At 30.9% G+C, this 23,253-nt stretch overlaps 1 protein-coding gene across 2 annotated transcripts in view; it reads left to right on the top strand.

The window, feature by feature from the left end:
• LOC129963740 (toll-like receptor 8) overlaps window positions 1-23,253 on the top strand; it is a 44,083-nt gene that overhangs the window by 13,496 nt on the left and 7,334 nt on the right. Inside the window, exons 1-10 of one of the 2 annotated variants that reach the window (XM_056078271.1) lie at window positions 727-1,327; window positions 2,574-2,662; window positions 6,177-6,395; window positions 9,958-10,097; window positions 13,104-13,390; window positions 15,542-15,731; window positions 16,603-16,721; window positions 18,218-18,465; window positions 19,767-19,902; window positions 21,361-21,430. In XM_056078271.1, coding sequence (XP_055934246.1) covers window positions 1,309-1,327; window positions 2,574-2,662; window positions 6,177-6,395; window positions 9,958-10,097; window positions 13,104-13,390; window positions 15,542-15,731; window positions 16,603-16,721; window positions 18,218-18,465; window positions 19,767-19,902; window positions 21,361-21,430 — 1,517 coding nt within the window. In that variant the 5' untranslated portion in view covers window positions 727-1,308. Of the gene's footprint in view, window positions 1-726; window positions 1,328-2,573; window positions 2,663-6,176; window positions 6,396-9,957; window positions 10,098-13,103; window positions 13,391-15,541; window positions 15,732-16,602; window positions 16,722-18,217; window positions 18,466-19,766; window positions 19,903-21,360; window positions 21,431-23,253 lie in introns of those variants that run through there. The other variant, XM_056078267.1, reaches the window with a different exon arrangement.

Genomic DNA, 23,253 nt, shown 5'->3' with positions numbered 1-23,253 from the left:
CGGGAGGACGTTTGGTCATGACGGATTTAACGTGCAACAGACCCTCTTACACGACGGTTCTTCGGTGGAATCGGGTCTCGAACCTGAAACCCTCCGTTTCCGACGCCGAGACCTTACCACCAGGCCACCGCGACCCTTGAGACGACAAGGCAGAATCTAAATGAAATGACAATCTCACAAAGGATTTCTTTTAGTTATATTTTATTATGCCAAAATATGATCTATAATTAATTTAGAAAACGGGATAAAAATCAGGTTTAAATTTAATAATGTTAAAAAAAAACATTAGTTTATTAAGATTATTTTCTTTAAAATCATGGTTAAATCCTAGTCTGATAGTAAAGAATATATAATATTCGTGTATTGTATTTGTTTTTTAAATAATGTATTTCAAAATTCTATTTAGAAATGCTACAAATTAACATTTTTGTGGAATTTCATGATTTGTTTTCTTTTCTCTGGGTTATCGTTGGGATTCCTTAAATAATTCTAATTTGAAGATACGAAATTTACAATCAACATCATACCATCTCTTGTAATGTAACGAATCATCACAATTTTTAATGCAACGTTTGCTATAACTAGAATAATAATATCTCGTTCTTATTAAAAATACAAAATATGATTTTTTTAAAGATTAACGATGCCTACTTTATTTAATGAACTGGAATTCCGCTTCACAACTATTTCGTATTTTTATGTTTCCGACGTAGTGATTAAGTCGTGAATATCTCCTCTTGTATTTCATTTTATATAATAAATTTAAATAATATAGTAATTTCTTGTCAAGACCTATGTTATGTTGCCATTAGATAATAAACAATTCTGGCGCAGTGAATTAAAATATTAATAGAAACTTGTCAGTAGGTTTTGGATATGGTGGAATGAATTAAACAGTGGATGCATTGTTAAACATTAGAAGAAATATATTATTTAACTATGGGGTAGATTATTAATTTATTATGATCACTGTTAAGGGAAAACGAAATAGCGAATTTATATAAGACTTACCATGTTTAATTCCTGTACTCGGAATACGAAATGGATCAATCAGCCTAAAAGCCTTCTTATAATATTTTTGTTCGTTTGCTTATAAAATAGAGCTACGCCCGAGCGAGTTCTGTATTATTTTGTGGAATGCAAACGATACTGCCCATTTTTGAGAACGAATGAAAAGTTTCGGTTTGGATTGGATTGTTAAAGCCATTCTGCTGGGGGAAAAATCAAATTTCAAATATGAAATAAAAATTCTTCACCTGTATTGTATTATTAATTACAAAAAGACGCTTTGTAGAATTTTATGGTAAAATGCAAGGGAACTATTCAGGTAAGCTATGTTTTAGGTTAAAATTTTCTTTGTCTCGTAAGCGTGAATTTTTCAGAAAATTGTATAAAAATAGGTTTTTTTTTTATATTTAGTTTTTTTTTTATTTAAGTGAATTTTTAATTATTATAATGTGTTCATCATTTATGATATATTTTAATTCTTAATTGAAGGTAATAAAATTCAATGAATCTATGAACATAGATTGGCATTGCTGTCGCTTTAAATGTATTTACTGTAGTTTTAATTCTATAAAGATGCTCCTTAATAATGTAAAAAAAAATTATAACAATTTTAATCAAGTTTCTATTTTTTACAAAAGATAGCAAATGCATTTGTCTGAAATTGATTAATAATTATTTTAATAGAAACTATATATTACAAAAGATAGAAAACCTAACTATTTTATTTAAAATGGATAAATAATTATTTTATTTAGAAAACTGACATTTTTTTAAAAAATATTCCTGTCATTATGATAATTGTGTAGTTGTTCCAAAAAAAATTGAAATTAATGCAGAACTAAAAAACTTTTTTTCAAAATTGATAATCAACATTTCAAGTATCTTTTAGAAATCTTTGCATCGTATTTTGATACAATCGGATACCTCCTACAAAAATTACCAATGAATTATTCAGTAAATGCCAGCCATTTACAAAAATAAAATAGTTATGAACTGATAGTGTTGAATAACAGTTATCTCTTAGGAAACATTAATTATGAATTGCAGCAATGAATGAGAATTTTTAATATAAATCGAATAAAAAAATTATATAAAATTAGAATTTTACACTGATATTACCATATATTTGATCCAACACATGTTCTAGAATTTATTTACGGCTCTTTTATTTAATTTGAATCATTTTATGTTTGTAAAAAAAGAGTTACACACTTCTTTTCATAAATATATGAACATATGTTTATTATGTTTTTGTTTATGTTTGTTTGCAAATATTGAAAACATAACAAACATATTCTAATTTCTAATTTTCGCTCTTTAATATGCTAAGAATTTGAAATTTTGTGCACTTGTATATTCATGAAGGCAATATACTATTTTATATTATCTTAAATTAATTTCAATTAATCATTAATTAAATTAAACTAGTACTGAGTTTGTGGGATAATATATCTTAAGATTTAAAAAAGCTGAAAATTAATCAAATAAAAAAATTCCACTATTTAATACACTAAAGGAAGAATGCTTGAAAAAAATTGTTTAAAATAAAATGTAATCACTTTCAGGTATGGAATATGAAAATAGATTTGGAATCTCCAATGACAAATTACAAACGCATTCTGAAATATCAAACGGCAGAGATTCCACTAAAAATGTAAGTATAAAGCTTTTTTTAGACTTCTTTAAATTTAAAATAAAAGACAAAAACAAGTAAAAGCTTAACATTTTAAAATTATAAGTGAAAGATTAATGAATGAAAGTGCAAATAATATCTTTTGGGATTTTAGGACTTCATACTAAAGAGCAGCAAAATAAAACAAAACATTTTTGATGAAGTGATTCTTATCAATAAGAAATTGAAGAAAATGTCTAAAATTTATATTTAATAAATATAGTTTTGTTCTATATTTTCTGATATTGTCTTTTCGTGTTTTAATTAAAGACTGAGACTAAAACATTCAAATGAAAAAGTTATGGTTATTTAAAAAGTATATACCATGAGCTGTACAACATTAAGATAGTTTAAAAATTATGTCCAGGAATAAATTTTAAATAAGTGGAAACTTGGAAAAATATTTAAATTTTCATTCTTTTTATTTAAACGAATTTTTTTTTGTAATTTCACTTAAGCCTGAATTTATACAAAAGGATATGCTTGACAAAGTTTTCCGTTGGGTTTCGGCATCATCTTTTGAAAAATTAAACTTTATAAAAATATGAAGTTGTGAAAAATTCTTGAAAATAAAATTTTTAACTGCGGAACTAGCAAGCAAAAAAATCCGATTCTAATTTTGATAATTCAGATCTTATTATCAAAATCGGAAAAGCATTTAAATTTTCAGACGAAATTGGTGAAAATTGAATCGAAATTTAATCTTTTGTCTCAATTATTAAGCAAGATTACATTTTGCCATGATTATAATAAGCGCGAAAACTATTTTTTTTATGTTTTGAAAAGTTTTTTGTTTTTGAAATTAAATTATTAGGCTTCGAGAAATCTTAGAATAGTCTAGATTGTTCTTTTGTCTGAGAGTTTAGATAGGTAGAAAAGTACTTTAACAATTTTTGAAGACTGTGTTTTTGTCAATAAAGTGCAGTTTTTCAAGCAAATAATGAAAAATCATTCTTGAATTTTTAGTATTGTTATTTTGTTTTATGAAATACATATTTAAGTGGAGCATGACATATTTTTTCAAAAAATATAAGAAAAATATTTTAATTTATGTATTCTTTAACTTTACTTTTATTTTATTTAAGATATTTTAACGTTCGACAGAGCATTGCATAGATTTTTATGGTACATAGCTTGTCCATTTGAATTTTTAATCACAGAATAATAGTTTTCTTTTTATTTAGACGCAAAAAAAAAAAAAAAAAAAAAAAAAAAACGATGCTCCAGTTTTTTTTCATCATCTTCTATCGTTTTTCAATTCGCTATCCAGGAGCAAAAATAGGAAGCTATTTTGTGTTGAAAATTCAGCATTTTAAACCAGTAAAATTGTTTCTATTTACTTATTTCAACATTTTTTATTATCTTTTCATGATAAAATAATTAGATTAATCGTAAATAGCGGGTATAATGTATATCATTTTTTTCAGCGGTTTTAGAAGTTTACTTTGTCCGTCCCCCCTCCAACTTTTTCACTTTCTCATATATAAAGTATACAAAGAGAAAGCATTCGAACTGTCCAAAAATTCGATCTCGAGATTTTTATCAATCTCTACGTTTCAGGATCCCCCCCCCCTCCCCTAGAGTTCGAAAAACACGTGTTTGGCATTATATCTGTCTGTCGGACTGTCTGTCTGTAAGCACGATAACTCAAAAAGGATTTGAGCTAAACGAATGAAATTTTGTATATGGTCTTTACATAAAATTTGCAGATACCTATCGAATTTTGAAGGAAATCCATTTAGAAAAAATAAATAAATTATAGTCCCAAATTATAATCGGTCTGTCTGCCCGATTATAATTTGGGACTATAATTACAAAACGAAGAGAGATAGATGGGATAAATTCGGTTCACAGTTTTAGCATTTAAAGTATAGATTTTTATTAAATTCGAACCAAATGTGTTAAAGGATCAACCGTCTGTCACTCTGTATTTTCATAAAAATGCACACTTGATAACTGAAAAAGCAGTTTAAATATATTAAATTTGTTTTGTGATCTTTCTACAATAGTAATTCTGTGTCAAATTTTGGTTTTAGTCGGTTAGAAAAAAAGGCGTTTAAAATGCTTTTTGTTTTCTGGCACTTGTGTATTTATCACATCATAGCGAAGTCGTACTCTTAATAGGCCGTTTGATAACTTATTCACTAATGGCATGCAATCAATAATATACAAGTATATTTATTTGTGAATATGCGATAAACATTCGAAGTGATCACTCCCGCTTATTGAAATTCAATTTCAGCAGTTCGTAAGGAATTTTGCATTTCGATTATTCATTTAATCGGCTATTATATTTTTAATACATGAATAATTAAATATTTCCATTCAAAAAAATATTTAAATATATTTGAACTTTTTTATTTGAATTTAAAAATTTGAACATTTTTAAAACGATGGGATATTTTTAGAAATAAGTTGAAACATTTGCTAGAATCTGGCAATAGCTTATTTACTTAAAATTTTCATAAAAATTAAGTGCTTAATGATGTACTCAATTTGTTGAAGGAAATTGTTGTCATATTATGGTATTTTTAAATATATTAATTTTCAAAGATTTACTTGGAAATGAAGTCAAAGAGTTTGCTTTGAATCTGTATTAATATATAGGGTGATTAGGAAAAAAACTATCCCGATATATGCGACCACAACTATCATATCGTTCACAGGAAAGGAATAAAATTTTTGATTCAAATGTGTTTTGATGTACGCGCTCAAAAATCATACAAAAAACTACAATGCTCTAACAGTTAAGGTCACAATGACGAAATTTCAAAATTTTCCAAATGGTAACACCAACTTTTTTTTATTGGAATGTGTTCTCCATAGCAAAAATCAATAAATAGCTTTGGAACGATATTTGTAGCACGAAAATCACCATCGCTAGACAGACTAAGAAGAAAAGAGAAAACAACTGTGGCGTGCCTAACAGAAACGTGATTCCTTTCGATATGGCACGTGCTTTGATAATACTCATCATTTGTCTTATGCAAAGTGTCATCGTGATTGAAGCAGGTCAAGTGAAAAATTGTGAGACACAATAAAAAGATTTTTTTCTATTACTTTTCTGCTGTTATTGTTATTTTCTTTTTCTCTCTTAGTCTGTCTACCGCTAGTGATTTTCGTGTTTCATGTACTGTTCCAAAGCTATTGTTGTTTTTTTTCTATGGTGAACATATTCCAATAAAAAAAAATTGGCTCTGCCATTTGAAAATTTTTAAATTTCCTCACTGTAACCATAACTGTTAGAACTTAATTGTTGTTTTTTATATGATTCTTGAGCACATACTTCAAAATACCTTGAACCAAAATTTTATTCCTTTCCTGTGAACGGCATGATAGTTGTGGTCTCGGGATAAGTTTTTTTTTTTATAATCATCCTGTACATATTAATTTGAAGAAATTTTGCATTGAACTAATAATTCTCTATTTATTTCATTAATATTATTATTCTATTTAACTAAATAGAAATGCCGTATTAGCAAATTTCATTTTACAGACGAGGAAAGAAAAAGAAATAGATTTACAAGATTTAGCTAAGGAATTTGCTGCTCTTAAAGTATCAGTTGCTGGCGTTTCCAACATCGTCGAATCTCGATCGCTTATACGACGCTATTTTTGGTGCATCTGTGTAATAGTAGTCACTATATTCATGGGTTATATGACTACGAAAGTAGTGCTGGAATACCTCAGCTATCCGAAAATGATGATTATAGAGGTAGGTGCATTTTATCTGCCATATGTTCTTAATGCCACCCATCTCATTTTGTGCGATTATAGCAGAAAAACACACAAAAAAAAATATCTTTAATAGTAGTAATGACTAAATCGTTGGCTTGGTTTAAAAACCATCTTAAGTTGAAACATAGAAAATTTTCATTAGACACTAATAGCTGTTTGAAATATGTACTATGAACACTAATTAGATTTTCACTTTCTCTCGTACACGTAGATAGAGAAAATATAATAATTATCAAAAAATTCGAGCTCTAGATTTGATGAATCTCCATGTTTTAGATCTTCCTGAGTTCGAAAAACGCATTTTTGGAAAATGTCCGTCCGTCTGCCCGGGACAAAGATAATCCAAAACCGCTTTGAGCTAGGCGGTTGAAAAACTGGAATACGGTCTTTACATCAAATTTTGAATAAAATCTGTTCAGAAAAAGTCCGACTGTTCGAATATAAGTTAACACGATAATTACAAAATGAAGGGAACTAGATAAAATTCGGTGCACAGATTTTACATCTTTTGTATAGACATCTTTCTTCTTTCTTTCTTTCGCCACAAAATATCCCAGAACTTGGAATCTCACGGATTCCCTGTCGGTTGAAAGGATATACGTGGGAGTATTTACTAAGCAAAAAAAATTACATATACATAAAAAGTTTACATATACAGTACACATAAAAAGCAACTATATACAATATTATAATGATGAAGGAGGTGTTCTTTGGGGAGTATGAGTAGATGAAATCTATTGAAGTTAATATATTCTGGAGAAGAGCTTGGTTGAGAAATAAAACGAAAATTTATACTGGGCTTGGGTCTGGAGAAACCAATTCCTCGTTCTCTTGTAGGAACCGCACAAGGTTTTTAATTTTGACCTTGGACATGTTGTTTCTCATAAGATTGGTCCACCAGATATTTTCTAGGTCGTGGGTGGGTTTTTTGAGATGAAAAGATGTGGTGAGAGGGCATCTAGTGGCATAATGAAGGGGATCGCCTACTTCGCCGCAGCCACATTGATCCGATCCTCTAATATTGAATCTCTTGAAATATGAAGGGAAAGGGCCATGGCCAGTTGTAAAGATAATGTCAAGCCTATTCCAAGATGATGGGTTAAAGGACACTTTCGAGATGATTTGATAGATGTTTCTGCCAGTTGAACCATTGTCCCATTCTTCTTGCCATCGCTGTAGGCTCAATTCATTTAGAATACTATTCAGGCGGCTTTTAGGAGCTGGGTATTGAACGGGCGTACCTGCAGAAATGGCCTGTTTGGCTAGGGAATCTGCAACCTCGTTTCCGTTGTGGCCCACATGTGCTTTAACCCATCCTAACTTAATAAAAGGTTGGGGGAGCAGAATGGCTTGACTTTCCTGAACAATTGGGCTTGAGGTAGAAAATGAGCTGATCGTTTTTAAGCTGGACTCGCTATCACTCCATATTTTAGAGTTATGATCGAATTTGCTAGCCCATTTACATGCTTCCTTAATGGCCAGAAGCTCTGCCTGAAAAACTGAATTCTTTTCGTTCAGTTTGCCGAGCCACTGATGAGTGATTTGTTCGTTTTGGAATACGCAGTAGGCAAAGCCGGTTTTTCCCTCGATTTTGGACCCATCTGTAAAAATATCCGTCTTGTTTGTAGGTTGGAATTCTTGTTTGAGGGAAATTCTGTCTTCAAGAAGAAAGTCTGAGGGGAAGATTTTTGTTTGAGAGTATAGACATCTGTCAAATTTTGAGAAAAGTCCAGCTACGGATTAATTGCCGATCATTCTGTACTTTCTGCATCATGTAAATTCGATAATTCAAAAATGCAAGGAAATATATCAAATTTTATATGGGTATTCAATGCAAGCGCAGTATCAAATTTTTGTTTCCATCGGTTAAGTAAAACTTCATTGCTAAAACACGAATTCGATCTTCGGATACTATTAACGCATGCGAGGGATTAATCACCGAAAAACTCGCCAAGGATGGCTTGATAAGTTCAGTAAAAATGCTTAATTCATGCCAAAAGTTAATATTTTGTAACTATTATAAGGCAATGTCATGCAAGGCGCTCTCTGGCACGACAAGACTATTAGAGAGTATGCGAGAAAGTTTTGGGAAGACCACTCCTGTTTTTCTAATAGAATCTAAGTGAATCGCATTTTCATAAGCATTTGGGCTTGAATTTGAAAACAAATCAACGAATTTTTTTTTCATTCATTCCTTGGCCGGATTTTTTTTATTAGGTAGCTGTGTCAGCTAGGTTTTTGTGTCCCTCGAGGGGGTGGCAGCTGAGTTGATTAAAAAATATTATTAGCTTAGTTGTCTACTGAATGATTTCATAAAAAACAGAATTTCCTTGAATTATAAAATATTAGGAGTGCAGCGTTCTTTCCAATGGAATATTAAGGCTATTATTTAATAAATTAAATTATTATCTATTAATTTTAACAATAGTTCGAATTAGTAATTATTCATTTAAATAGTTTTGATATATTTTCTTGGAAAAAATCCTGTGAAGTAATTTTAATATGATATTTGTATTTCCCATACATGCATACATATTTATCATAATTAATAAATACTTTTATTTATAAAAATGGAATAATTATTCAATAATCATGATTTACATTTCAAGAATTTTACTAATCAGTGAATAACTATGCTTTCTATAATATGCAAGTAGAGATTTAATTAGTGGCCATTACCAATCCACTGTTATATCGAACGCATCCAGATTTCAATTAAGTTTTATTGTATTGTAATAGATGGCACCATAGGTTCTACTAATTCAAAGTGCTAAGTCACATGACCATAAATTTTAGTAAAAAGCGAGCTGTTGGCATTCGCTCGAAAAAAAGAGAGGAGTGTTCTTCGTATCCGCTAACGATGACTGTTTAATAATTTTACCCTACGCTGGCAGTTAGTTTTGCTGCATGCCAACATCTTGTTAGGCTTCGCCCTTTGGTGCATCTAAGTATTTTAACTTCTAACTTTAATGTAATGAACCTTTCCTGTCTTAATTGTTAATGTCTTGTTAATTTTGTTTACTCTAAATAAATTATCTGTTTTTCATTAAACGTTATTTCTTTTCTTAATCAGTACCCTAGACACTGATCCAAATGGGACTGAACGGGCACTTTGTCCCACCCTGTCCTACATACATATTAAAAGAAAAAAAAAACTTTTACATTTCCAGAAAGTTAGTCAAATAAAATAATGAAATAAAATAACTGAGCATGTTGATTAAGTTAAAAAAAGGTTTTGAAATATGAAGTTATATTGACCAGTTATTGAAAGAGGGTCGTCAAAATAGGCATTATCTAGAACCTTAAGATGCCTACATCTACACTGCTTCATTTCACCTGAAAGCAAGAATTTGCATTGTTGAAATTTTTTTTCATTCTCCTAGACTTTGAAAACTATCAAACGTATATGCAAAATACAAGGTGGCAATAAAATATCTTTCCATATTTCTTGTTTATATCCATTAAAATTAGCAAGTAGTAATTTTAAATTAATTTTTTGGAGCAAAGATTATTTTTCCGTTTTCTTTTTTCGTTTGCAGGATACCATTCAACATAAATTGCCTTTTCCAGCAGTTACAGTTTGTTCTTTGAATCCAATCTCAAATTTTTATGTTAAATATACATCTCTGCAGAAATTTGTAGGCTTGAAGAAACTGATAGATAGTACAAAAGCAGAAAGGTAAATATTCCAGGAAATTCTTAAAATTTTATTATTTTAGTTCTCAAGAATTCTTAATTATAAATTACTTCCACTGTTCATCTTAAATTCTTTTTTTAAGCAAAATATTTTATAAGTGGATCTTGAATTTTTACTTCTAATAGAATTTTAAAACTTTATTTTCATTTTTTTTTTCCTTTTCGAATTTTGTTAAGAAATGACATTTTCCCTCTTTTTTTAATGGCTTATCTCCATGTCCTATGTTTCAAGCCTTTTTCATAAATAATCTAATATATATTTTTCAAAAATACATCTATTTAAGTAAATAAATCGCAATGTTTACTTTAGCTTCATGTTTTACCTTTTTTTCTTTCGCAGCTGGTAAAAATGATTCATCCAAATATTTATTTAACTTATTGATTCTTTAAAATATTTTTGTTCGCAAATGAAATTCTCTTTGGACATTATTTTTTTCTGAAATAATTCCTCTAAATATTACGATAAAATAAAAGGAACATTTAGAGAATGATCTAATTAAAATGTAATTTAAAATTTATAGCAGCTTGCCCTATAATTATTTATACTTTGGGAAGGAATAAGATTGAAGATGATGTTGAAATATACATACTGCAAAACTGTAATTTTGCATTCCTATAAGAAATCAAAATTTATAACAATTGTTGTATATAATTGTTTTACTTTGTTATTTTATACATGTTCAAATCACATGAGAAATGGAAATTGAAACAGAGATATTGATTCATGTCATGTCTTGGTCAAAAAATATTTCGGATTATGATTGGAAATGACTTCAAAAATCATATTTGTGAGAAATAGCAAAAACGGCCTTCAGTAAGACAACCGATTGCTCAAATTATTTTCGAAGTTCAATTTTAGAAAAGAATCTCTTACAAATAATATTAGAGCATTTTTACTCACACAGTGGCGCAGTTCCATCGTCCAAATTCCATAGATAATTTGCCGGTTGCTCAGTATATGTGTGTGTGTGTGTTGATGAATTAGTAAACAGACATGAGTGCTAAGAATGTGATTAATATAGAAATGCCGAGAACAACATTTAAAGTTTGTTTGTTTGTTGTTTGTTTCTTATGGCACTTGCCACTGACAAGCCCGCTGTTACGAAGACAGCGATTTAAGCCTGAGGGGGACGTCTCTTATTTTTTATAGCAGCGCCAACTAGGGCCAAGAGTACGACTTTGCTACTCACGCATCACGCATTCGCTTGCACAACCCCTTTTTACAGGAGGGTACATTCACACATCTCACAGATAGAACAACAGAAGAACAACCATGCCCAAACCGGGACTCGATCCCGGGACGCCCAGATCACGGGGAAGACGCGCTACCCCTATGCCAGGACGCCGGCACATTTAAAGTAACGTTTGGAATCATTCGGTATAGGAGTTTGCATAAGAGAAGATGTCCATCTTTTTTCACCATTTATATTTCAGTTTCTTTCTCCATTAAAATTATTCTTTATCCAAGGTATGGACAGCTTTATTTAAAAGTTGATGCCCTCACATTCAATAGTCTAGTCGACTATAAGATTAGCATATACACTATCCTAGATCCTTGCATGAAATAGTATGCCATGACGACTTTTTTCTCTTACTATCACACATGGTCTGAAAGTGGTATCAAATGTTGTACAACGAATTCTGCTAGTAAATAATTTTTGCAACCCATTAAAAAAATATTCTATTTGATTAACCCTTTGCGGCATACTACCCTTTAAATTTTAAACCCAAACAAAAAGAAAAAAAAATTGTAGATAACCTATTTAGGTCTAAAGGAGCACACAGATTAAATTTCGGGAAGATTGTACTTATCGTTTGATTTTGGGGGTGTTCTGTCACCTGGAATACTGCACCGCCAGAGTTCTGAAAAGTGCGACTAAGCGAGCATTGCTGTGAAGAGCGATAATGAATAAAATCACTAGAATTTGAATTAAAAAAGCACTACGTTATACCGTGACCCCCCGAGAGATATATCTCTCGGGGTGCACGGTTATACGAGCATAGCAGATTTAGCACGGTGCACCACAAGAAGGTATATTAAGATTTCTATTGGAGGGCAATTTTTGAAGCTGTTTTGTGTATCGGAAAAAATTAGCTGTTCTCTCCGTACCATTTTAATATAATTAATTTACAAAAAAATAGTAGTTATATTATATTTAAAATAAAAAATAAGCTGTAATATATATATAATTAAAAATATTTACACTATTATATAAAGAAAGCGACGTCGTTAGCGAAACTCAAAATAAAGAGCAGGAAACTCGGTGCAGTCTAAATAAAGATTACTAAAGCTAACAGAATTAAAAAAAAAAACTTCAAACTCATAGTAAAGTTTGGTTATTTCCAAGAATTCTGAGCCTCCCAAATACTATTCCTTCAAATAAGTTCATTTCTAACGAAAAAAGAAGAGCAGGAAACGAAGACAGGTTTTTTTTTTTTCCGGCATAGCGTCTCGTTGAGTAATGCTCGTCGAGTTGGCGCAATGTTCCAGTTGGCCGAACACATCATTTTATCGAACAGCTATACGTATGTTTTCTATATGAAAAATGTAAAAATGTATAAAATAAATAGTTTTCAGATATAACCACCAAAATAATATTGTAATTATTTTTCTAACAATTATTTTTTACAAGGAAAAAAAATGAACAATATTCCTTGAAAAAAATTGACTCTTACATAACGTACTATATCTGAAAATTATGAATTAGCTTGATTTAAATTGTCATCCATTGTTAAAAAAGGCGGTTGAAAGTGATTCTTAAACATATTTTTTTCCATTTATAGTTGAATTTAACTATTTTAGAAGTGAGTGAAGTTAGGTGTTCCTTGTAATGAAACAGTGCGCCGCAAAGGGTTAAATAATGAAACCCTATGCTCTTCTTATTTTATAAAACTGGAATTGTGAAAAAATAAGGTAATTTTACTTAAAAAAATTTTTTTTTTGAATAATCCAGAATCGTTTAGTAAATTTTAGAAATTTCTTTTGCAGGCGCAATTACACTCAGCGGGATGCGTGCCTAAACAAGCCTCTTTGCCGATGGGCGTGGTTTCAAGAGAAATGCGAATGCATCGAAAATCCTTGCCTCACCGAATTTTGCCTTGCTGAAAACAGCTCTCAGTGCCGCTGTTTGCCAGGATTTTGTGAGAAAGGCGCAATGCGCGTGGAGGGATGCAGAAAAGAATACATTCAATCGACCAACAAAAAGGCTTGTTTTTGCAACGGAGCCTCGAATCAAAAATTTTATGACAGTAATTGGGAAGAAGAGAATAATACAGGTGTCTTTTCATTTGATTTCATTCTTTTGGTTCTTCAGTTTTGAATTTTCTTAATCGCCAGAAAAAAAATTCTACTAGCAAAGTTATTCTTTAACTGTCATGGGAGCTACTCCGAAAATTTTCAGAGAACTGATCGCTCTTTTAGAAAGAAAGATTTCGTGGTATTTGTTTCATTATTTTTACCGACTTTCTACGAAATGTAAAATTTCAAAATGCTAAAATGCAGATAATAATGTTTAGAAACTTTGATTGAATCTGAATCTTTGAACAATCATTATTTGTATTATTTGGACAAATTGGAATCAAATTTCTTTACAGTGAATTTTGAAACCTTTTCCAGAAGTTCTTTGTCGTTTCTCATTTATTTTTCAAAGTTTCTTCATCGAATAATTAAAATCTGCCTAAAATGGTACCCAAATAGACCATTTATCTGGGAACGGGCAGTTATATCTACTAAAGCTCCTTCACAACTCTTAATATAAGAGTGGCAATAGCCATCAATAACCTAAAGGAAGAGACTAAACATCTTGTTGGTTTTGTAAAGCAACGTCTAAAATATGGGAGTTAAATCATTGCATTTATTTTAAGATTAACTACGATTATAATTAATGTCCGGCACAAATTTTGTTTTATTAATAAATCGAGCAATTTACTTTACATGTAGCATGCTTATATATGCTTCTAATCTTTGGTATGCAGAATATCTCAGCCCAAAGAGTATAAATTTCTGTAATATTTCATTTAGATGATTTAGAATTAGAATCTAGCAATGCCAGGTCGGAAATGACAAGTGTATGTGGTAATGAACATAGAAAGCAAAAGAAAGGAAAGGACACCATTCAAATGATTATTCTATATATATGAATATGGGGAAATATATAAAGGTAAAGAAGATGTTCAAATTGCTATCCACGCAGTAAGACAACGTCTTCCACATTTTGGGTACATTGAGATCCGGATATTCTAGAAGATTCTTTCCAGCAGTTATCTGTGTAACAACATATTTGATAACCTCTAGAAGAAGTAGTGAAGGAATTGTAGGTATAAGGATTGAGGGATCCACTACTTGCATATAATTACTGAACTTGATGATGAATTCGAACAAGGGCAGGACCATCGAACCACTGAATTGCCGGGCACCAAATAGGAGCTAATCCAATCCAGTATTGGTCAAATGTCGCTTATAAGTGGTTATTAGCTTCACGGTTGAAAAAGGCAGGCCTATCATACTAGTAACGTACTGAAAGAATCATCGATGCACAAAGGTATTTGTTATCTAATACTTATGTAGGAAGCTCCATTTGCTACTGAAAAGCAAATAATTTGTACATCTCAAACGACCAAGCAATAGGTACAGTCAAATAAGATGATCCTTCACAATGCACACCTAAACACTTAAAATAAAACGCTTATGTGATTTTTGGCTTCGTATCACATGGAGATTATTAACTACACACGAGCGTTATGTTGATTGAAGATCTCCTTCTTTGTGAACGATATCTTATCTGTGTATAATGCAAAGGATTAGAAAACAGGTATTTGTAGTGCGCTTTTGCAGATACCATTATGCAAAAGCTATCCGAGGTGCATTATCGTATCCTTCAAAGGCCTGGATAAGCTGTAGAGGATGTGGCTACAGATCGATTTCAATCAGAGTCCTTCAGACGTTGCAGCGAATATCCCGACAAGCTGAGCTACAACTCGCATATTCGAAGATCTATCACAATCTCTTCAGTGTCTGGAGTTTGTGCAGCTCTGGAAAGAATCGCTGTTGCACATGTCTAAATAGTTTATGACTGGGAATGAACTTCATCGGATACTGCTGCCCTTACAAGAATTACGTGGCTCGCTTATAGCATTCCGCAACTTCTGTACCTTCATTCTAGTTACGCGTTTGTGTAATAAGGAATCCTACAATTGTTGCGTCAATATGTAAATTGAAGAATCTTTTCAAGAACGCTCGTGAATACCCCGCACTTGCGACACAAACATTTCCAACCCAACACTGATATCTGATTCCGAGACATTAATTGTACCCTCTTCCCCCCAGAAGTTTGTAATCTTGGTGCTGAGATATCATCTTGCATGTTATTAATTGTCTCCTTTTATATATCATTAATAGATTAAATTAATAGCTTACTTTTATCATAGGTTTGTTTGACCTAATTGAGGACGAAGACGTAAAAGAAATCATCTGGCTCGTTAGGGAATCTGAAACGTTTGATTTGTTTGATATTGACGAAGCTTTGCAACCAACCACAAAGGAACTCTATCGATTCGGCGATAACTATGATAGTTTGATTGCATCTTGCACCTTTGAAGGGATACATTGTTACAGAGAGTATGTATTAATCGTGCATTCTTTATAAATTCCTTTAGTTAAGATATTTTCATGTCTTGCGTTTTTTTCTATGCACACACAAAACAAATAATATGTAGAAGGCTTAACAATGGTTATTATTTAGAAAAATATATCCTTGAAGATTATGAAAACAATGTGCAGAAATGTTTTGAACAAACTCTATCTTATTCGAAAAGCGGTATGTATACAGCCACCAAACAGCATAGATCACAAGTTATATTTGTATCAAGGGCATCTGTGATCACAAGTGTGTGTTTTTTATTTGAAAGATGCTCACTAAAAGTTAAGATTACTTTTAGTTGTAACGTGGATAGAAATATCTGACAATATTATACAAGGACTAATGAATGCAGTTCAAGACTTTGATATCGCCCGTAATATAGCTTTCCATGCATAGACAGCCTTCCGAAGTAACAGTTTATGTAAAGATTGGAACCACGGAAGATAATCACCAAGGAGAACACCATAAAAATATTCACAATGTTGTTATTTCGCAAAAAATTTTTAAAAAATCACTTAAAACCACAGATAGAAAAATCTGCTAAGAACATAAAGAAACGTAGCTTGATACTTGTTCTTAATAAAAACCAGAACCTCAGAAAATAAATTTTCTTACGAACAAAAATTGTAAATTTTCTGATATTTTTAACAACCAGTATTTAAATATTATAAAAAAAGAAATATAATAGCTACAAACGATTAAAAAAAACTATTAATAAAAATTAAAGTTTATAAGATGGTCGAACTATTTTCAAATAAAGGAAGAAGGCCACGGTACTGTTTTCATACCAGAATTTTTCGCATTTTTAAAACTTTCATGTTATATAATTACAACTAAAATTCATTTCAGGAATTTCACTGCTCTATATGATCCCACTTATGGAAGATGCTATATGTTTAACTATGTTGGGAACAGTGCCTCTGGAGTAGAAAAACCCATAGAAATAGATACTTACGGAAGCAAGAGTGGTAAGCATTTCAAGCATTCGATAATTTATTATATTTAAATAATAAGTTTAAGCAAATAAAAGTTTTATTAAACTTTTTATTGAACATGCAATTTCCACAAGCTGCATCTAACTGATTTCGCACCTTGAAGTTGACTGCGATTTTAGTAATTAAAGTCAACACGTATTGCATAATTAAAATGCCGCAATACTATCCTTTTATCATATTTTAAACTTTTTCTGGGTTTCTATATAAAGGGACCCAGAACATTCCTTAGTTTATAACTGTTTATTTTCATAAATAAATATCTACCAAAGATTACTTAATATCCCACAGATCAGAATCCTTAGTGAAGCTCACCTAACACTTTCCAAATATAGAGTGCCCCAAAACCATTCGTGCAGTAAAATATTTTCAATCCTATTAAAAAATCATTTGACAACTGATAGTTAAGGGTTAGTAAAAATGGAACGTTAGACGATAGGACAACGTGTGAACACAAGATTTGAACTAAATAAAAAAAACAGTTATTTTTCTTTAAATATTTATGTTTTTATTGAATCGTATAGTACACAGAATAGGGTTATGTACAGAATAACACTTAGAGCAAATGGCCTCCATGGTTTGCTGGAACATGCGCATACTTTTATCAAAATTTTCTGTAACCATTTGCATAAATGTGGCTGAATTTTGTTAATGCAGCGTTGAATTTCCTCCTTCAATGTACGCGTGCTTGTGGGCTTGTTGGCAAAGAACTTTGACTACAAATAACCCCATAAAAAGAAATCCAATGGTGTTAAATCACACGATCTATGGGGTCAATTTTCAAATTTTCGAACTGTGGCCGCCAGACTTTCAATATTTTTGAAATATTGTTCAACAATAAAAACGCGTTATTCTATTGAATGTTAAATGGTTTATTTTATGGAATATTAAATGGTTTTTTAATAGGGTTGCCAACAATTTACTGCACAAATAGTGGCAAATTTAAATCTTGCGTTAATTTTCCGACACCCTTCATATTAATGCGCACCTCTCATAATACCTATAATAAGCTTGAAACTACTATTTTTAGCAAACCGCCAAATAGAGACTTCATTTTGAATGAAGTAATTGCTTTAAATTTTGCTTTGATACCTTACTGAAATATCTGTTTATCTCTCTTTTAACTTTTAAAAAGATAAAATAGCCTTCCATGATGACTATTTTAGTTGCAAATTATTTCCAGTCTTTTGTAAAGTTATACTTAATTACCATTTCTCGAACTTCATAAAATTTAAATAAAATAAAATATAGTTTATTTGTATATATTCTAACTTATGATATGTCTGTCTGTTATATGGCTTATTATTCTAAACATATTAATTCTAAAACTCTTTTATAGGTTAAGATACGCTTTTCTACTGTGAGGGTTATAGATATTCTCGTTAAATATTGTCCCCATTTTATATTCACCCCTTTTATTTAACATCAGTTTTATTTATAATACATCTATTTGCGCTAAAAATTCTTTCCAGGTCTGCAGCTTGTCCTTCGCGTAGCTGATCATAATGTTCTGGATCTCGTTCGACGAGAAATAGGCGCTAGAATAGTCATTCACGACCCACACGTTCTTCCTTTCGTGGCAGAGCATGGATTGAATTTAAGACCGAAAGACATGACAGCTCTGGAACTTTCATATTCGACTATACAGAGATTGGGGAAACCGTGGGGTAATTGTAGCGACGAAACCACACTGCCCAATGGAGATCCCTATTCCTTATTAGTAAGAAAATTATCATTATTTTTGTCTTATTGTAAATCACTTATAAGAAGCATGTAAGGAAATCTAATAATTATTTTTATCAGACAATATTATATCAGCGGAAGTGGCCTCTTCAAATTTTTTTTAGCATACTCTCTAATAAATGTGTTATCTCAGAGAACGTCACTGGCGTACAACAGTTAGGTAATATTAACCTTTGGCATGAATTTAGCAATTTTTCTGAATCTATCGTGTTGTCCTTGGCGATTATTTTGGTGATTAATCCCTGACATGTGGCTAATAGTATCTAAAAATTGAATTTGCCTTTTAGAAACGCTTTTACCAATCCGATTGAAACGAAAATTTAACATAAAACAGCATTTATAGTTACATAATCCCTTACCAAATTTGAATTATTTAAGTCATTGCATTTTGAATTATTAAGTCATTAAGTTTTGCACGTTTACATGTTTTTGAATGTACAAACCGACAAATGATTAAGCATTCGTTATATTTAGCTCAAAATCTGATAGGAGTCTGCACTATAGATTTTAAATGCCTTTACTGAATTCTATTCATCTGCGCTGTTCATTTTATAGTTATTGTATTAAATTGCATTCGAACAGCCGGACAGACAGGCTTCCTCTGAACGGAGTTTACTCAAAATTTTGACAGAAATCTACAAATTTGGTGTAAAGACCATGTATCAAATTTCATCCCCCCAGCACAGTGAATTTTTCAGTTATCGTTGTAACAGACAGCCAGACGGACATTTTCCAAATATATGTTTTTCGAACTCGGGGAGTCTAAATCTAGAAAATTCGTTTAAATCTCGAATTCGCATTTTTTTTCTTCGACGATTGCAATACTTTATCTATATTACTTATACGAGAAAGCAAAAAATAATTAGTCATAATGAAATGTTTACCATACCGTGAAGGAAAGTAAAGTCACGGATGATGTTTTTTCAGAATATTTAGTAATTGAAAAGATTTTAGAATCGTTTATGAACATTGAATATTGTATTTAATTAATTGAGTAGCTATAATAGTCATAATTTTGTATTACAAAGGAAAATGATTAATTTTAACAGCCTAGACACTATATTTCAAATTGCCAAAAAATGATGTTACCGTATTTCAGGTTTTGATCTAGCTATTTTAAAATTATATTGAATTGAATTTTTTCTAAATTATCGAAGTGAAGTAATAAAACTATTTAATTTTCCCGTTAAGTTTTTCAAATTTTCATAAACATATTTAAATATGCATATAATTTTTTGCAACAAATTAATTACTAAAAATAATTTTTGTGTTTTGTAGGGTTGTGAGAAATATTGCTCCCATGAAACTTTGATGGCATATTGCAATTGTACCATGAGACACTTGCTGCACGGTATGGTACTTGAAAATTTGGAAGCTAATTACACCTTGTGCAACATCAGTAATTACTCTGAAAGTAAGATTATTATTAGAAAAAAGCTTTTTGAACTAAAATTTTTAAAAACCCTTAATATTTTAATTAAATAAACGATGTAGCAATTAATGATTGCTTTTGATTTGTTTTACAGTTAATCAGCTTAAACAGGATAAGAGTAAATAATAAAAAAGCTCAAGTTCAGAAAAATATTTTAAATTTTTTTTGCAATTTGTATGAAGTTTTTGTTATTTACCATTTTGCGTTATAAAGAAAGAAATAATTAGAAAAATTCAGAACTTTATCTACATTATTTTTGGGAAAATTAACTTTTGTCGAAAATTGCTTATAAATACTTTTCCTTCTGTCGAATACGCAGATAGAGAAAAATAATAATCTTATTCTTAAACTGACATTCTGATGTGTATGATAAAAATTAATTTAAAGAAGAAAAAAATGTGCTTAACGGTCATCGAAACATGCGTTTAAGTTTAGTAATAATTGAGACAAAACTAAATTTCGAATTTAATTGTTACTGCTTTTTTAAAAAAAATTATAATATCAACTGAAATAGTAAAACAATGTTTTTAGGGTAGGATTCGAACCGATAGAAAACTATGTCGTAGGTATTTTTCCAACAATTCTTAATTTTTCTTGTGAATTATATTTTTCAAAATAATAATAAGAAGAAATAAATAAATGCAGGCATCAGCCTGAAATTCTTACTAGGTACTTCTATCTATATATGTTGTTGTTGTTGTTGTTTATAATGGCACTTGCCATGGACAAGCTCGCTGACCAAGTCAGCGATTTTAAGCCAAGGGAGCGTCTCTTGTTTTAGTACTAGGGCGCTAACTAGGGCCAAGAGTACGTCTTAGCTACTCACGCATCACATTCGCTTGCACAACTCCTTTTTACAGGGGAGCACATTCACACATCTCACAGATAGAACAGATGAAGAACAACCATGCCCGAACCGGGACTCAAATTCAGGGGATCACGGGGAAGACGCTCTACCCCTATGCCAGGACGCCGGCTTATCTATATATCACATGCTTGAATAGAATTACACAACTTTTTGCTTTCATTGAAAAAAAAAATTCAAAATTTAAACTTCTTCCTCTGCTATTTTTTTTTAAACTTTTGACGGCTTAATGTATAAGTCTTTAGAAGTTCCATAATTTTTTTTATTTACATCACAGATTAATAACCCTTGATTTAAACACGAAAAACAAACTGATAAAAAAAACTTATCTCTCAAGTCCTTGAATAAAATGGAATATTCATCTAAAATTCAAGTTTTCCCCATAAGGAGAGAGTAAGCACACTCAAAGATAATTTTATTTCAAGCAAGAAATAGTAAATTCCACGGTTGTTTTTTGACAAACTTTTCAAATTCATTGCTTATGAAATATTATTTGATTAATGAATTTTCAAGAATTTAAATTTACAAACTGGAAATTAGAACGAAGACATTTTTTTTCCAATTTGTATTTGCAGGGTATTGTTCGAGTGATGTGATGGAGATTATTGACAGTACTGGCATCTGCGACTGTAGATCTCCGTGCAGGTAAATTCTCTTATTATATGAAATATACAATATTCCGGAAATTGCAGGAAAAGAAATGTAGATGGATAAGTGTGACTGTATGGGACATATTTCTCGTAGCAAATTAATTTTTTTTTCTAATATAAGATCCTTATAAATCACAGAATTCTATCAGATAGCTTCTTGAAGTTACTGAGATAATTTTTTATAAGATATGTATAAGATACTTTAGATTTTTTTGTCACTTTCAGATCAATATCGGTGGATAACATTTATTTATACAAGCTCAAATTTATGAAGGCTTTATTTTTCAAATATAATGGATATTCTATAAACTGAAATGAGAAGAAAATGTTGAGAAAAATGTATGTAATTACATGCCTTGAACTCTTGTACTCAATAATATCGTCGCAAAATAAGGATTCGAATTCATAAATATCTATGTCCTGAACATTCTTTTTTAATGTTATCGGAGTTTTTTTAAAAAATCGGGCGAATTTGTGAATGCGACGCAAAAAAAACCCTTTATAAAAGCTTTATAGCCTTGTAAGCAGTATCAAATGTATGCACATTTTTATAGTTTTTATAAACTTTCATAGCATAAATATTTATTAGATACCAAAAACATTAAGAATCTGTAAAATTGCTTGCTTGCGCAGTTAATTGCATAGTAAGGAAGAGATTAAGAGATACTTTTAATGCATGCTGAATGGACGTCAGGGTTTGGGGCAAACTTAGTAAACATTTGATGATTGGCGATTTTGGCAACAAAAATGAAGACTCTAGAAAATACAAGAATCATGATCTTATCTCTATTAAGTATTGAGATCCAAGAATTCTTTTAGAAAATTCTATACCCTACTGGAAAGCTGTAAAAGGGAAAGCAATCACACGAGAATGGATTTCTCTCTCTAGAATGTTGGTCGCAGTGCTAAATCTCTAATTGTACTTTGAATGCTATTGCTGTGCTCTGTCTGTTTGTGTTATGAGTTTCTACAAGTGTTGTGAACATCTCAGCTATGTTTTTCCTACCTGTGCTTCCTGTTTTCCTGTGGAATAAAATGTCATTTATCATTATTGGAGTACCATTATAGACTTCTTTCACTGTAAACCCAACAGACAAATATTCCTGTTCTATAACTGTCTAATATCTCTTACAATTATCAAATTTTAACACAGGAAAATAAGAATTATTTTAGTTTCTATATAAAATAATCGAATATATAAATAAAGTTATTTAAAATGATTTTTACTCATATTTTTAGAATTTTTTTTAAATACTGACTATATTCAAAGATTTAAGAGTCATCAATTAGTGTTTTCTATTTAGCAAAAATATTAGCTCTAGATAATTCATAATATCTTCAAATCGTATGAAAATAGCTCTTAGATTGTTGTTATTTTCAAAGTACATATTCTTGTAATACGAGGGAAACCAAAAACTATTGCAAGTTTTCTTTTCCCGGTTTGGTAACACTGCTGGAATCCAGTGCTGAATTAGAGTAGTTGATAACACTTCTATACAACGTGTCACTCTTATTCCCGCGTGAGTCGCTGGAGTGTAGCAGTTAAATACGGTAGATCCGTTGTCGATCTGCATCAAGGAGGAAACGAGAGAAGTGGTTCGCTTTTTGTTCGCGGAAGGTGTTAAACCTGCGGAAATTATTCATCGAATACAAGACTCATCATCAGCAGAAATTAAGAAATTTAAACGTCCACCATCAGCTCGTAAAATTATGCTAACACTGTTCTGGGGCATGGAAGGCGTAGTAGCCGTTCATTTTGTCTCTTAACTATTGTGATAAATTGCGAATAAATTTAAACCTGCAATCAGATCCAAACGT

The sequence above is a fragment of the Argiope bruennichi genome, chromosome 3 (genome assembly GCF_947563725.1).
Source record: "Argiope bruennichi chromosome 3, qqArgBrue1.1, whole genome shotgun sequence".
In the NCBI taxonomy this organism is placed as follows: domain Eukaryota; kingdom Metazoa; phylum Arthropoda; class Arachnida; order Araneae; family Araneidae; genus Argiope; species Argiope bruennichi.
The sequence above is the reverse complement of the archived record's forward strand: the minus strand, read 5'-3'. Positions and strand labels throughout refer to the sequence as shown.